Here is a 15,983-nt window from a genome sequence, read left to right on the forward strand (position 1 = left end):
CTAGAACTGGTCTCGAGATCAGTGTACAGCAAGGTGCACCTCCAGCACAGGACACATCCCAATGTCACCTCACACTACGGTTCTGTTTCCCTCTCCAGGGGCGGATCCAGAGATCTCAACAGGGGTTCCAGTTTAGCCAAAATTGAATACGAGATACATGTACATGAACTTACATAATGGTTTCCATACGGAAGAATTATGCGAAATTTGGGAAATTTAGGGGTTCCATGGAACCCCCGGAACCCGCCCCCCGGATCTGCCACTGCTCTCTTCCCTTGTCCCCAATAAGTGGGATAACAATCCATCTACTTTTCATTCACACCATTGTCACACAAATCTGTCACGGTATCCTGGATGGGCTAGGGCAGCCCCTGTAACGGCAAACTGCTTGTGTGGCCGGTCCTACTAACACATTCATAATTACAAAATTTAAACAACAATGAAGGAAAAGAACAAGTAAAGTACAACAGGAAAGTACCTTATTTCCAGCAAAGGAAACCTCCACGTACGGGTCTGCTAAATCATTCACAACCTGAACAACACCCACACAAGACAAGAGGACATAGGGAAAAATATATCATACATACCAGATACTGAAGTAATGCCTGCATCTTACCCTCTTACCCAGTATAATACATGTATGCTCAACATCGCCATCATCATTTTCCACTGCCAGGTGGCTCGGGGAGTATGATTCAACACTGCTATGGACAAGTGTTTTACCAAGCGGAATATTTTACCTATACGGACACTGGCACAGGGGCTGCTGAGAGTAAGAAAAAGGCACTCTGTGCGCCAGATAATGATGAAACAAACACAATGGGTTTCGTGTCGGTTACACACAGTACTAGCACGTATTAGCAAGCCATGCATAGCACAGCAGGTAAACGTTTAGAAAGCAGTGTGGTCGAAGCCGTACCTAGGTAGCAAAAGAGAAGAGTAACAAGTAAAATACAGTTCTTTCCAAGAAAAGCACAAACTAAATAAAGTTCACTCATTTTCAGGTCCTACCTTAGCCCCAATGCGGACAAGATTCTTCGCACGCTGGCCAAAACTGCTGTCCACTGCAAAGCACAGCAAACACACACACATGTACAGAAACAAACACACTAAGAAACACACAGGTAACAGAAACTTGCAAAACATGATCACTTGCGCATCCAGACCAACTACTTTCAAAGTGAAAGATGCGCACAGTCTTGCACTCAACCCACTATGCAGCACAGTCTTGCACTCAACCCACTATGCAGCACTCATTGTCATAGCAAACACATGCACATACCGGTATTGGAGAATTGCATGCAAATATATATCACTACAACAGGATCTTACTCTGCGGCACGTCCATAGCACGATAGATCTGAACCGTGAATGTACTGGGGGCTAGTGTTGTTCCTGACGGCCTCAACAGGTTCCTATACAGAACAGAGTAATGCAGGCAGTCTCTCAATGTTCCTATAGAGAACAGAGTAATGCAGGCAGTCTCTCACTGTTCTAGCTGACACGTGTCCACCGAAACCCAACTGAACCTCCAATTGGCATGCATACTTGAATCAAGCACCCTTGGTAGTGTTCACGTGACATATCTACGTGTGTGCTCACAACCAAGAGTCAGCATAGCTCAGATCACTGCATAATCTCAATAGGGACACAAAACAAAAGGCCTACAAGCACACGAGATACCATGCCATTTCACATGTCCACACCAACAGCTAACTCATGTACCTGATATTCATGTAGGTGCGCCTAGATAGTTAAAGGGGACGTACAGGATAGTAGGACCAAAAAATAAAACACAAAACTGACAGAGTACTGAGACATGTATCATGTATCGCGTTACAGTGATGGAGAGTTACTCTTAACTCGTATCCATATGTCCTTTTCCTTTCTACATTTATTTATGGCTCAACATCCGAGTTTCAAATCAGTAGTTGTAGTCTATTGGGCACTGAGTTGAATAGTGTTGGTCCATCCTATAGTCCCAATCGAACTAGCGCATTTCCCCCGAAATTGAATGAGTGCGCCCTACTACAGTAGATAGGGATTTGTGTGGATATCTCACTCAAAGAACCACTTTGTTTTTATAGCATGGACAAAAAAGAAACTCTCAGAAGTCAGAACCTGTCGTCTTCTTGACACCGAATTGATTGGTCCGAAAAGGCTGCGATACAGCGTTCGGACCATATTCCCAACCAAAACGTTGCGCCTGTCGTGACCCGAGTATGAAGGTGAACCACACGACAGAAAGTGGCAGTCGCGTCAGCAAGTCGCATTCGCCACGCACTAGTGTTGGGTCATAGTAAAATGAATATTTGCGAGTGCACAAAATAAGTTAACACAGAAGGCGCATGCTCCGCACCGGACACTTCACAGTTTGGTTCCTGATCAAATTGCATGGCTGATTGGTGACTCTCTTCAAAGATAACACAGTTTCTCTCTCTTTCAACATACCACGAGGCTCTGTACGAGGAAGCGGACATGGACGGGGACGCGGGTCTGCCGTCAAGGCTAACCGTCACTCTGGTAGGGCTTCGACCTCGCCATACGTGCGGACTGACGGCAAGCGCGCCTTCGCGCCTGATACGTCCGACACGCCGTCAGCAGCCAGTCTTGACCCCGCGTCAAGATACGGACCTTTCCTGCCCCGAACTTCCAGTTTCTACCGGAACATTCAACTGTATCTGGACCTCCAGTTCTCTCTGAACCCTCGGTTCTGCCAATACCACCAGGGCGTGCGATTGAAAAAATCCGGCGCAGAGAGTTTATGGAACTTGAGGAACTCCTGCCGGAAAACTTCAGCTCTGGACAGGAGCCAATACAACTGGTTACAGCTGGCGGCGACATGGCTCAGCTCTCGCTCAACCTCAGCGCGAAGCACAAGCGCGCGATCTCGGTTTGGCTGGAGGCCTGGACGATCTATACGGGCATTGCCGTTAGTGCTCACCCTGACCAAGCTCATGAGCTCGTCTGCTATCAGCACATACTTTGTACTGCGAACTAGCAGTTCACGACGTCTGCCGCGCTCACCTACGATCGGGCATTCCGCCAAAACACCGACAGCAAGGCACTGCGCTGGGACATGATCAACCAGACGCTGTGGAGTATCCACCTACTCCGCTCACCCCGTCCGTCATGAACCGAATGCACGCTCCAACACAGCCGCGACCGCTGTCCACATGCCGCAGCTCAACACGAGCAGCTCTTTTCATCGGGGGCGGGCAGCACCCACCAGGTCTGTTTTAACTTTAATCGTGGCAAGCCCTGCTCCTGCACACCCTGCGACCGTCTCCACGCCTGCAGCTCCTGTGGAGACAAAGGACACGCCGCCACATCCTGCACCAGCACCACCTGCTTCAAGTGGCAGCGCCCTGCAGATAGCCACGAGAAGACTTCAAACCCCGCTGAGAAAAAGTAAGCTGACGTCCACTCCCCTGAACACTGTTCGCTTTCACACACTATTGCCACGTATCCCTGACCAAAATCTTGCTGAGTTTGTTTTGCACGGGCTGGGCCACGGCTTTAATATTGGACACCCTGGCACAATGCACTCCCTGATCTCTGATAACCTTTCTTCTGCACATGAACACACTTCCTTTGTTGATGACCACATTGCTGATCGTATTCGCGCCGGTGAATCTGCCGGACCATTTTCTGTCCCACCCTTTGATGTGTTTGTTTCCTCACCCCTCGGCGTTATCCCCAAGAAAAACTACCACCATGACATTAGCAAAACGTCTATAATTGCCTTTTTGTTTCCGACTGGAATAATCAAGTTTTGAGATTGCTCTTATATCAATATCAGAAATGTGTCACAAAAACATCTGCATCAGAAATAACTGCTATCAAGAGTCCATAGCACACAGAAAATGTGCGACAAGACTTTCGAATAGAGGGGGGGGGGGGGGCGAGGTAGGGGGGTAAAGTCTATTCGAAATGCGTTACGTTTACAAAAAAGGCGAACTTATGAGATGCTCCCTAACGCAAAGAGTGTGCAACTCTGTACATGGGGATCCGAGTGGCGGAATTCCAACACTACGTCAAAAATGACGTACACGTTCGTTGCGCTTGTACTACTCCCTGGTTCCAAGCACCGCGGAATGCGGAGGTTTGTCCTCTGTGCCTCAGCAGCATGACGTAATGTTGGAATTCCGCCGTGCAGTGGGCCTACAGCAGCCAGACCCCAGTTGCACACTCTTGGGGTTATGGAATCTTGCTGCTATCCAGCCCAGCCTGTTTAGCCATCACAGTACACCAGATCACCTGGACTGTGCAGACCCCACTTACGATTCTATATCACTGGTATCACTGGATGTTCGAGGCGCAGGCTGCACACACAAGACACACACACACACAAGACGCACACAAGACACACAAGACACACACACACACACACACACACAGGCACACACACACACACACACACACACACATAACAACATACTTTAGTAGTGCAGTCCACTGCCGGATGGCCAAGTTACTGTAAACCATCCAATTTTCACCTCAATAATTTTTCATGATATCTCATAACCAGCTGGTTTGCCGGGACAAATATTCACGTAGCACTGTGACCATATACATACAGACACTGTTGAAGGTTGATCTTGCTCTGGTTAGTACTCGTGGTATGCACTCCTATAGGATGCGACAGAGCTCTCGGTCATTGAAGAAATGTTGACTATCACCTCCACCACTAAACTGCGTTCTTTAGCCGACTAGACCCTCCTGCACACAACCATCACCAATGAAAGGACACTTCCGTAGACGATATTGATAACTCCTTCAAACAGCTGCTTCGCTAATACATAGCTCATCAGTGAAGGTAGATGTTGAATGAGCTCTCGGCCATTGAAGAAAATGTTGACTATCACCTCCACCACTAAACTGCGCTCTTTAGCCGACTAGACCCTCCTGCACACAACCATCACCAATGCGAGGACACTTCCGTAGACGATATTGTACCAGCGCTATTGTACCATCAACACAGCTCCGACGACGATATACTGGGCGAATGCCGCGGGGCCTCCCAGCGCGTCAGCGGCAGTGGGTGATGGGCACATGACGACAAGGTAGCTTGCGGACAATATTGGTGGCATGAAGCCTAGTGATTGCCAAGCGTCTTGGCGCGACGGGCGAGTAGTACAGTGTCATGCCCCAGGGGCTGCTGTGGCTGTCGACGTCGGCGGGTCGTGAGGTGAGTTTGCAGGCCTTCATGGCGCTCGGACAAGTGCAATACACAGACTCTCACTAGCTACACAGTACACTGATTCTGGCACATTATTTCTGCATTGATAGTCATAGTGATTGATTTTCCGCGCCGAATTAAATTTCTGACGCTGCATGCATGTCCCATGCGCGTCAACAGTACTTCACACTTTCTTTTTCCCGCGTTATCACCTCAGCTATACCAGTTTTGAATGTGGAAAAAACCTATATAATAGCAGCTTGGTCTTATATTTATCATTCAACATCTACCTTCACTGATGAGCTATGTATTAGCGAAACAGCTGTCTGAAGGAGTTATCAATATCGTTATCAATATCGTCGACGGAAGTGTCCTCGCATTGGTGATGGTTGTGTGCAGGAAGGTATGCACTCCTCGTGAAAATCACGCACACAAATACGCTGCAGCCGTTAGGACGTATACAGTGCTCCACGGGCAGTGCAGACAACGCAATATACTAGTACATCAGCCTTTCCCATTGATTGGAAAGAGGAAATCCAACACTAATACAGGTTTGGGATCACTGCATATCCGTGTAATGCCAATGCTGAGAGCGTGGTCTCCCGTTACCTTCAGCAAAGGAGTGCCTACAGTATTTGTCAGAGGATTTTCTCCCAGCTTCACTATGGAACGAGTGTATCAATTCCTTACCTTCACATCATCATTAGGTCCAATCACTTGACAGCTGACCTTCAAGTAGCCCTGGTACGATATGTGTGCAGTAGTCACACATACACAATAAATAGAAGTGTACACACACACAATCAGAAGCCAGCCTTGATAGGGTACCAACTGAACAAGGTAGTCTCTCAAACAATGTGTACATGTGCGTGCGTCACTCTGTTCTCCTACATACACCATGTACACGGTGCACACCTCAGACCTCAGACATGCCCATCGCGGAAGCGATGATAGCGAACAGCTATGTTAGACATAGCAACTTGTGCTGGGATTACACCATTCAACAGCTTGCAAGGCTGATGAATTGACCGCCACTATTTTTAGCCTGGGATCCACCACACAGCTGTTTGAAGTGACTTTTTCTGGCCAGTGAATCCCTATTTTTCATTTTTCCATTTTTTTCTACACACACATCACACCACATACTCCGGCATACACTGGCTGTTGGTAACCACCCAGGAGAATGAAAGAAAAGTCAGGAAGAGTCCGAGAAAGAGAAGAAAGACGTGTGCGACCATAATCGTCGAGAATTGAACCCGCAACCTCTCGATTGGAAATCGACTGCACATACCACTGCACCATATGGGACACACACGGTGTGTACACACACACACACACACACACACACACACACACACACACACACACACACACACACACACACACACACACACACACACGCACACACAGGGGCTGAGAGGCTCTTTCTGCTGTAGCTTTTACAAAAGTTTCATGCACTGAGTGGTCATCAGCCAGCAGTGATGACCACTCAGTGCACGAATGCTAGAGCAGAAACAGCCTCTCATCTGCTATGTGTATACACCGCTCTGAACTCTGGTACATTGAGCACTCTACTCAAGCTGCCCAACTAGCCATGATGTCATCATGGTCCATTCATGAATATGGTATATGAGTATAAAGGTGGGAGTTCATTGCTGCTGCCATTGTGCCATCATGAGTACAGTAGACTTGTACGCCCAAGAACGCGGTTTCAGAGGGCCAGCCTAGCAAAGTTCTTATTTTTCAGCGCCCCAGGCTACGTTCTTATTTCGCGTTCTTACGCGTCCAACATGACCCGTGACGCTCATGTACAATGCACGTTGCTCTACATGTACCGGTTGTACACTTAAATCTCTACATGCACGTGTAGTATGTGGCGCTGCACTGGGTGATGTTTTTGCGAGGACCCGACAAGAGTTTGTGGTTGCAGACTTGTTTTTCATGTACTCGGAAACGTGAAATACATGTACCAAAAAATTTCGCGTTCTTAAAAATCTTGGAGTTCGTTCTTAAAACCAGGCTGGGACGTTCTTAGATTTCCAGCCTGGACGTTCTTGGGCGCCACGTTCTTGGGCGTACGAGTCTACTGTAGGGACAAAACACATTAAAAGTAAGCTCACCCTTGGACCACCACTCGAGTCGCCTGGCTTGGTCAGCAATAACCATTTGTGGACGATGGAATGGTCTGCACAGTGCACACACAGTACACAATTGTCAACCATTACAGCCACCCAACTTATGGATATTACAGCCATTGGTTATAATACCAGTATACGGTACGTGCACAAAGCGGAGTTGCCGTTGGCTTGCGAAAATGCTCAACCCACGAAGAGGAGCCTGCAACACAACCTGCCACACAAGTGTGAACTTGTGTTGCATGTGCACATAATCAGTGTAAGCATTTCTTTATGACCAGGGTCAAAGGCACAGCTCACAAATTGGTGACTGGGTAGACAAAGTCCAGAACACTGAGTAAACACTAAACACCACTCATTCACGGTACAGTAAACACTAAACATCACTCATTCACGGTACTGGAAACTCTGGCAAAATATACACTTAGAAGGACTTACTTTCAAAGTCGTAGCAAAATCCAGTATCAAACTGCAGCAGACACATGGAGAGCACAAATACATTTACGGAAAACAACTTATTTCATTGAGGCGAAAAATAAATCGACTTGACCACTGAATACAGACACACACACACACACACACAAATGATCTCTTCCCAAACACACACTCATGCCAAGGGGGGGGGGGGGGTACCGTACTGATTCTTACCTGGAAAGAACCAATCATAGCATCAGCTCTCAGCGTCTGTGAGTTCATCACCTAACATAGCAACAAGAGTCACAAGATAACGTTCCAAAACGTCACGTTTAATGTGTACTAATCACACGCACACAGAGAAAGAACAGACCAGTACTATTCCGCCAACATCCTTTCAAATGCATAGCCATGAAATTTAGATGTGAAGTATTCCCAACACACTCATGCATTTACAGCCCTGGCCAGAGTGAATACAATGTCGGCAGGTGTTAGGTTATAATACAATCATTTAGGATCATGTTGGCAGGTATCCATATACAGTCAACTTCGCTTATAACGACACTCGGCGGGGCATCAGAAAAGTGTCCTTATTCGCGAAGTGTCGTTATACCCGAAGTCTCATTCTATGTATTACAGTTGGATGGAACTTTGCTCTGGGCATGGAAATTCTGTCGTTATTCGCGAATTGTCGTTATATCCGCAGTCGTTATTAGCGAAGTTGACTGTAGTAATAATAATATAAAATACAGATACTTCGGTACCACTAAATGGATACCTGCCATATTATGGTGACATGATGCATTGCAACTCCAACACAAGTGACAGTACTAGCCTATACTTAGACACAAGAGTCCATAACCAAGAGTATGCAACTGTGATTATTGCCACAAGACCAGCGGACTTGCTTACATCACACCTGTACTCATGCACTTAAACCCGCAATCTCTTGTACGAGCACGCTTGTTATAGCTTGATTCATTCGACTACCAACATGATCTCTAAATGTTTAGTGCATGAGCTTCAGTTCCATATGAACTTTGAAGGTAGGTTTTAAACCCTGGGAAAGGGTGGTGTTAGAACTTCTGCTGTGCGCAGATGTAGCTTGGTCGTTTCAACCATAATTCATAGCATACTTAGCATACACGACAGGGTGTCTGCGCAAATATTTCCGAGCCATGTCACTGAAGTAGCTCCCCATAAAGAATCAAAGGCACATTAGAAAGTGCACCCCAGTGTTCATAACGTTCGAACCGAAAAGCACCTGATACTGTTTTATTCACGAGAGTGATTTAGACTGGACAGGACTAAAAAGAATGTATCTGGAGAAGGATGGCACCTCACCTCAAATGTCACAACTTTGTCCAAGAACTCCTTCGGTGCAGAATGGAAGCTGAAGAAGAATATCTGCGCAAAAAATCAACAATAATAAAGACAATGGTGACCCATAGTTGGTTGATTCTTGTCCTGCACTCTCCTTCCAGCCAGTGGGGTCCACAAGTACAGTACACAAACTAGAAAGACAGTCCATAGCATGTGGTTGAATAGACTGTCAATGACCCACAATAAACAACAGCCTGAGACTAGTATTTATGACATTGGTCTCCCATCTCTACCGTCGAGCATGGTGTACTACGGCAGGTTGCATTCCAAAGAATACCTAGATTACGATTCTCAAACATGAGTTCACAAAGGAAAAAGAATGATTGCTCTGGTCACGAACTGCAGTCATAGAACAATACTGCGCAGTCTGAACACAATGACCCATCCACAATAATGTACCTGGTCAAACAAGGGCGCATTTGTAGACTTCTTGACAGCTGTCGGCTGCACTTGATCGAAGACGCGCACGTTGCACACGGGATTCAGATTACCACCATGAAGCTTCCTACCCTCGATAACGTGAATGCGAACCTTAGTCATGAGAACAATCAAACCATGATGCAAGAAATCGAACCAAAGATATATTAATATTAAGCTGTCGCAAGATGAAAAATATTTGAATTTCCTATATCCCAGGGAATGCACACAGTGTGACGATAGTGCCGAATACTGCGGAGGCAGAGCTTACTATGCAGAACAACAAAAGCACACGGCTAGCTCGTTGCAACTCTGAGTGGCATGCTGTGCAATCACCATGCAGTGTTGAGTAATGGATGATAATTTCACGGCATATCTCAAATTTGCATACATGACCCTGCAGCCACCTTACAAGGTGCCTGGTCTCTCCACCAAGATCACCAAAGTTTTAGTACACCAAAACTGCGTAATGTGCTGCAAAGTGAGTGGAAACAAGAGTCATGTACCCTTTCAGTAGTATCTACCGGGCTTATTTCGCAAAGACTCTAATAATTCTGTGCCGTACACCTGCTTGCAGTGATGACTCGGTACAGTTACTTACGTATGTGTTGTGCAAGAACGGTGCAAGGCTAGTAGTACCACAGAGCGTCTCCTCCTTTCTCCTCTTTATCCTATGCTCTCCCATTCTTGCCTGCCTTGCAGGTGTTTCAAAGAGATACAAGTTTGAACAGTGCGCTTCGTCCTTAATCTGGCAAGATGTTCGGATATGCCTTGCATGCCGCGTACTATTCAATCCTCAAAGAGATGTACATGTATAAGTAAAGCGTTCATCCGCCAGTTCGGAAGCACATTAAAGGGCTCACCTGAAAGTCACAGGGCTTCTTCGGGAGTGCTGCACGGTTAGCTCTCTTCCTTGCCAGCATTGCTCTGGAAAATACAAAGTGACAGAAAAGGAGCGGCTCCTTGCCTTAGGTTCGTCAAGAGCAAAAACTGTACACACGCAGTACACGCTCTTAGAGAAGAACACATTACTAAGCAGCCTATACAGATACACGTACAAGCTACGACAGGAACAACATCCACCCCCTTAAAGCATCCCAGTACGTACTGGCGTGCCTTCAAGCCTTCCGGCCCAGTTCCACCAAACACAACACCTCTGGCAGACTTTGCGCCGCCTGCGGCTTCATCCGCGGTTGGAGCACTTCCATCGCCACCGTCGTCAAAACCACCTCCGTCAAAATCACCTCCACCTCCGCCATCATCGGCATCACCGCCGCCACCACCGGAGGAGTCGCCAGATGCACTAGGTGTGTACGAAGCGCTCAGCTCAATCTTGCCCTAAGTAAGCACATGTCAAACATATACATACACAGTGGATACACACAGTGGATACACACAGTGAATACACACAGTGAATACATACACAGTGGATACACACAGTGAATACATACACAGTGGATACACACAGTGGATGCACACAGTGCATACACACAGTGGATACACACAGTGGATACACACGGTGGATACGCACAGTGGATCGTGTACACATCGGCTTGCGAAAACGAAGCATGCAAATCTGCGAGTACACTGGCAGTACATACCCTCACGTATCATTATAGCAACGGCAGGAAACGATGTGGAAGAATCAGTTCAAGACTTTCAAGCGCACGCACAAGCACGCACACAAACACGCACGTGCACACACACGCAGACACACGCATGCACACACACGCACACAAACACGCACGTGCACACACACGCAGACACACGCATGCACACACACACACACACACACACACACACACACACACACACACACACACACACACACACACACACACACACACATACACACACACGTGCGGCGCGCACACGCACATACTTACAGATATTGGCTCTCCTTCGGGGGTACAGAGAGATTCGTTGATCTCCATTGAACCTGCCGTTACACATCTTCTTAGACTAACATCCAGCTGTCCCATCAGCCTGAATTCAACAACAAATGATATAAGGAGCACGGATGGCGAGCCAATTAAATTATGGTTGAAAAGGAGAAGGACAAAATGTTATGAGTCGCACTCGCTGACTGTATAAGATCTGGTTACGTTGGTGGACAGGTAGTCATAACTCGTAACATTTCGTCCTTCTCCTTTTTCACCATAATATAAGGAACAGATCCACTTTATAATTATAACCAGTGCAGCAACTCATCTCAAACCTCGATGGATCCTAAAAGCCGTACAGGAATTAGAGACATCTCGTGAGTTTTCTTGCAGTTCATTCCTGTCTTGATTTCAAATCCAAACGACTGGAATCTCTAACTTATTACATGCCTTCAGGGGGTACTTTGCTTTCAGTATCCAAGACAAAGCTTTCTGGATTACACCAGCACGATGCACGGCAAGACATGCCCGGTTACGCCAAAACTTCACAAAGCACAGCAACGATTAACGACATAACTCGCTCGCTGCAATACTAAACTAGAGCGGTTGTAGCAAGTGAAACCAGGGCCCGGACCGATGGGACACTTGCACCGCTGAAAGCAACTGTAGTTTTTAGCTAGCCGTGGTTGGTTGAACCCTTCATCTTATTCTCACTATCAACAGTCTTACGGCAAGCCAAGAGATGTTGTATAAACAAAATAAAATAAACTTGGCTTTGGCCTCCTGAGCTCCCCTCTAACACATACGCGAGGCCATCAAAATCAGTTTGCAGTATGACAGTCTACTCAATGAAGTATTGCCCGGAAAACATCTTGGAAAACTGGCACAAAGTGGGCAACTCTATATCCAGAAAAATAATACCAATGCATGGACGAGAGGAGCTCCATACAGAGAGCTATACCGCCAAGTACGAGACAAAAATGTTACAAATACTAGTACCATCAGATCAATGCCTGTCAACCCTCAGTTAGAGAATACATGTATCACAGAGGTATACTAGTTAGTATGTAGTGTGAAAGAGAGATATAGATCCGTAGTACACTGCACATGTGTTGCTTCTACTACATGCACTCACTTGTTACCTCCAGCACGCTCCCAGTCAAACACTTGCACCTGGATATGGTCATCTCGACGCAGTGCCTCTGCCAGGTCAAACTGAAACGTCTGTAAGCCGATAACGCAAGCACATCCACACACACACACACGCACACACGCACACACGCACACACACACATGCATACGCACACACACACACACACACACACATGCATACACACACACACACACACACACACACACACACACACACACACACACACACACACATGATGTACAGAAATGATTTCCGTGATGCCCTTTGTCAATTTGAGATTGGCATTCCTCGTACATTTTTTTCCTTTGGTAATATAGGACCAAGCCACTTAAATCAGCAAACGTCACACCTACCGAGTCCCAGGTTGGGTTGAGATCGCCTTTGACTGGGTCGGTCTCATATGTCTTTCCTGCAATATACAATAAAAAGAGCAAAATACCACGTAAGTACTGTGAGGCTTTGTCAAAGCTGGGCACAGTGAAAAAAGAGAAGTGTCGATCATTGTCATCACTAATTATCATACTGTGCTTTTAATTCATAGAGAAGCATTTCAGCTTGAATACTAGTATGTGGAGAAAGCCAAAAAAAAAGGCAGCCTCTGGATTCAAAATTCTCACCACAAAATTGCAATGGACTGTATGGTAGTCGGCTCAATGAATTTGAACCAATGCACCCCACATTGACCCATTCAAAATGACAATAAACCAGAAGCCGAAGAGTCCAATAAATACAGTCAGTCAAAGGATATACAACAAAGTCTAACGAGTCACAAAGTCTAACGTTTTAACGACCAATTATTTTCGTTATTCGAAAAAAACGATATCGCTAGATGTCTGTGTAAAGATGCGCATACATATGGGTGGCCAGGTAGCCATCGTTAAACTTTCTGCACGTAATCATGCCAAAAATACAAAAAACGTTAAACTTTTTGGTCGTTAGACTTTCCGGTTTTACAGTAGAGCGTTAGCATTAGTGGCAGTGAAAGTTACCTCTACAATGACCTCTCCATATGGGACGGAGGGACAATTCCACCCATGTAAATTCTAGTGCACCATCGCAATGTTCGATATAATTATCACTACTTAAGGTACAACCAATTATTGGTTATACTCTGAAATTTTGACTCCAAAAGATCTTGTGGTCTGATATCACTTTAGTCGATACTGTACATCCTTACCCCTGGTCACTCTATAGCCGAAACAGACTGTAACAGTACGAACAATATGAAGCTGACCAAGAAACAGTCTGCAAGATGGTGAGTGTTAACGTGAGATTAATGTTGCGTCCTTTGCTTCTGCTTTGACACCTTCCATAGCAGTTTTTATCTTACGTGACTGTGAGCTGCTTCATTCTCCCCCACTCTCACTGGCAGTGAATTGTGCAGAAAAACGTTTCTGTCATGACAAATACCGGTAGGTGTCTGTTGGCTGTGGATGGGTTGTACTTCTTTCTGTTATAAGGCGAATATTTGACTGATTACGTGTTATTTCTGCGTGCGTGCAGGACCTCCGGCCATGGCGCAATTTGCCTTGGTGCTTGTGCAGCATCTAATGAACAGCCCGTTGGGTCAGCACATACTGCAGTCTCCAGTGTTACCGTAACATAAAAGTAAAAGCTGGGCACTCCCTGTACCCTATACTAGTACAGGCAATGTGGATGTTACATGAACTGATGCAGAATCAGTGTCAATGAAAAGACAATAATATTGAGTTGTTCACTACCGTATTTTCCGGAGCATAAGCCGCATCCGGATTTTGTTGTCACGAAATGCAGACATCTACCCTATTTTATCACTGTTAATTTGATCAGCGTAGTATAAGCTGCACCTCGACTTTTTCGGGTGAATTACGTGTACTGGTGTTTAGAGTGCGGCTTATACTCAGGAAAATACCATGCCTAAATCACAGCTAGCACTCATACTGTGTCTGTGACGCTAGTCTAGCCCCTACTGAGTCTGTTCATGTTCTTTAGCGTAGATCTACACAGCAGCCTAATGCAGAGTAATGGTATGGGTACCAGGTATATGTCCGGAAGTTCGGAAGATCACTTTTGGCATCAAAATTAATATTATCATTAGTCGGACACCGGTACATCGCCACCTGTCGCCGCTTGCCAGTTCCGCTACGCGCCTCGACAGCTAACGCGGACATGCCACATTTACAATTATCATGATTATCATGCCGGCAGAACCAGAACAAGACTTGGAAAGTCTTAGCTGATAGCAGGTGTGACGGCAATGATCACAGTGAACAACTCCCCGTCCAGCAAGTCAACATAGAATGTCATGTATTGTACCTTGAAAGTGCAGGACGCAAAGGGGATCGCTCTTCCCAAAGCTTTCTAGATTGGGAAGATCCTTCGCACTCTTGACCGTCACCGACAGCGACATTTTCGCGCTGGCTCATCCGGGTGGGTTCTAGTCAGACACGACAAGCGGCTACGCTTTCCAGGTGTGAACGGCTCTAGCAACAGGCGCGACTTTCGCACCCGATGCAGTGAGCATCAGAGCGCGCACACCGGTTGAGCAAAGGCCAGGTTTCAAGTTGTAGATCCACTTCCGATGGATAATGCTTTGGAAGTTCCAGAAATCCTGAACGACATAGCGGCAACGCCGCCCGCAAACGTGCAAGGGAGATCGAGAATACAACGACAGCGGGGCGTAGAGCTAGAGGAGGCCGGAGACGGAAAAAATCAGTGAAATGTAATCATAAAAAATCTGTATCTCCTGGCTCGTACCACAACGCAATCAGTGTCAGCGCGTAAATCTACTGCATTGCTGCAACGTTCGCAACGCCAACAACACACAACGACGTCGTTACGACGCGTGACAACGCACGTCTTCAAACACACTGTACTTGTGCATTTCTGCTGTTGTGGCACGGTACAGTCTACAGACACTGAGACAGAGTTTATTCATGGCTGTAGAGGTCTACCCTGCAGGCCTGGTAGCTCTACTTAGCACAGATATACCACCTGAACCGCGATGTGACGGTGCACCGGTGCTGGTAGTGCCAGTTGTACATCATTACACCTGTCATGGCGAGACAACTCGTACTTGGACCACAGCGTTTTATAAGTCTGAGCATTCTGAGAAAAAGGACTACAGACTTAGAAACAATAATGTAAAACATGATTGCTGGCTATGACTAATACAACTTATTTTGAACACATAGGGAGCGCTAGCGGTTTGTATAAAATGAAGTATGCCGGGAGTGGTGCAAGTATGTGCGTGTGCGTGAGTGTGGTTTAGGGAAGAGTGTGAGTGATGTTACATACAAGTAACAACCATGTTTTGTATTCCTTCTGCTTGCACACATCTGGATTGAGGGTGTGGACTGTGGAGTATACATGACTACTTCCCGTATTAGGTTGCCGGAAGGAAGTAAGCTCCACCTCCAGAACACAATCCAAAAACA

General features: G+C 46.4%; 1 protein-coding gene across 2 annotated transcripts in view; it reads right to left on the minus strand.

Moving 5' to 3' along the window:
• The window catches only part of LOC135806018 (myoferlin-like), a 74,082-nt gene that overhangs the window by 50,022 nt on the left and 8,077 nt on the right, over positions 1-15,983 (minus strand). The window contains exons 1-16 of one of the 2 annotated variants that reach the window (XM_065320150.1): positions 14,863-15,327; positions 12,921-12,976; positions 12,550-12,638; positions 11,418-11,517; positions 10,640-10,869; positions 10,395-10,458; positions 9,514-9,645; positions 9,076-9,138; positions 7,966-8,016; positions 7,756-7,786; positions 7,303-7,367; positions 5,873-5,923; positions 4,285-4,325; positions 1,333-1,415; positions 1,012-1,064; positions 479-532 (exon numbers count right to left, since the gene is read on the minus strand). In XM_065320150.1, coding sequence (XP_065176222.1) covers positions 479-532; positions 1,012-1,064; positions 1,333-1,415; positions 4,285-4,325; positions 5,873-5,923; positions 7,303-7,367; positions 7,756-7,786; positions 7,966-8,016; positions 9,076-9,138; positions 9,514-9,645; positions 10,395-10,458; positions 10,640-10,869; positions 11,418-11,517; positions 12,550-12,638; positions 12,921-12,976; positions 14,863-14,956 — 1,257 coding nt within the window. In that variant the 5' untranslated portion in view covers positions 14,957-15,327. Of the gene's footprint in view, positions 1-478; positions 533-1,011; positions 1,065-1,332; positions 1,416-4,284; positions 4,326-5,872; positions 5,924-7,302; positions 7,368-7,755; positions 7,787-7,965; positions 8,017-9,075; positions 9,139-9,513; positions 9,646-10,394; positions 10,459-10,639; positions 10,870-11,417; positions 11,518-12,549; positions 12,639-12,920; positions 12,977-14,862; positions 15,328-15,983 lie in introns of those variants that run through there. The other variant, XM_065320149.1, reaches the window with a different exon arrangement.

The sequence above is a fragment of the Sycon ciliatum genome, chromosome 1 (genome assembly GCF_964019385.1).
Source record: "Sycon ciliatum chromosome 1, ocSycCili1.1, whole genome shotgun sequence".
Taxonomy (NCBI): Eukaryota; Metazoa; Porifera; class Calcarea; order Leucosolenida; family Sycettidae; genus Sycon; species Sycon ciliatum.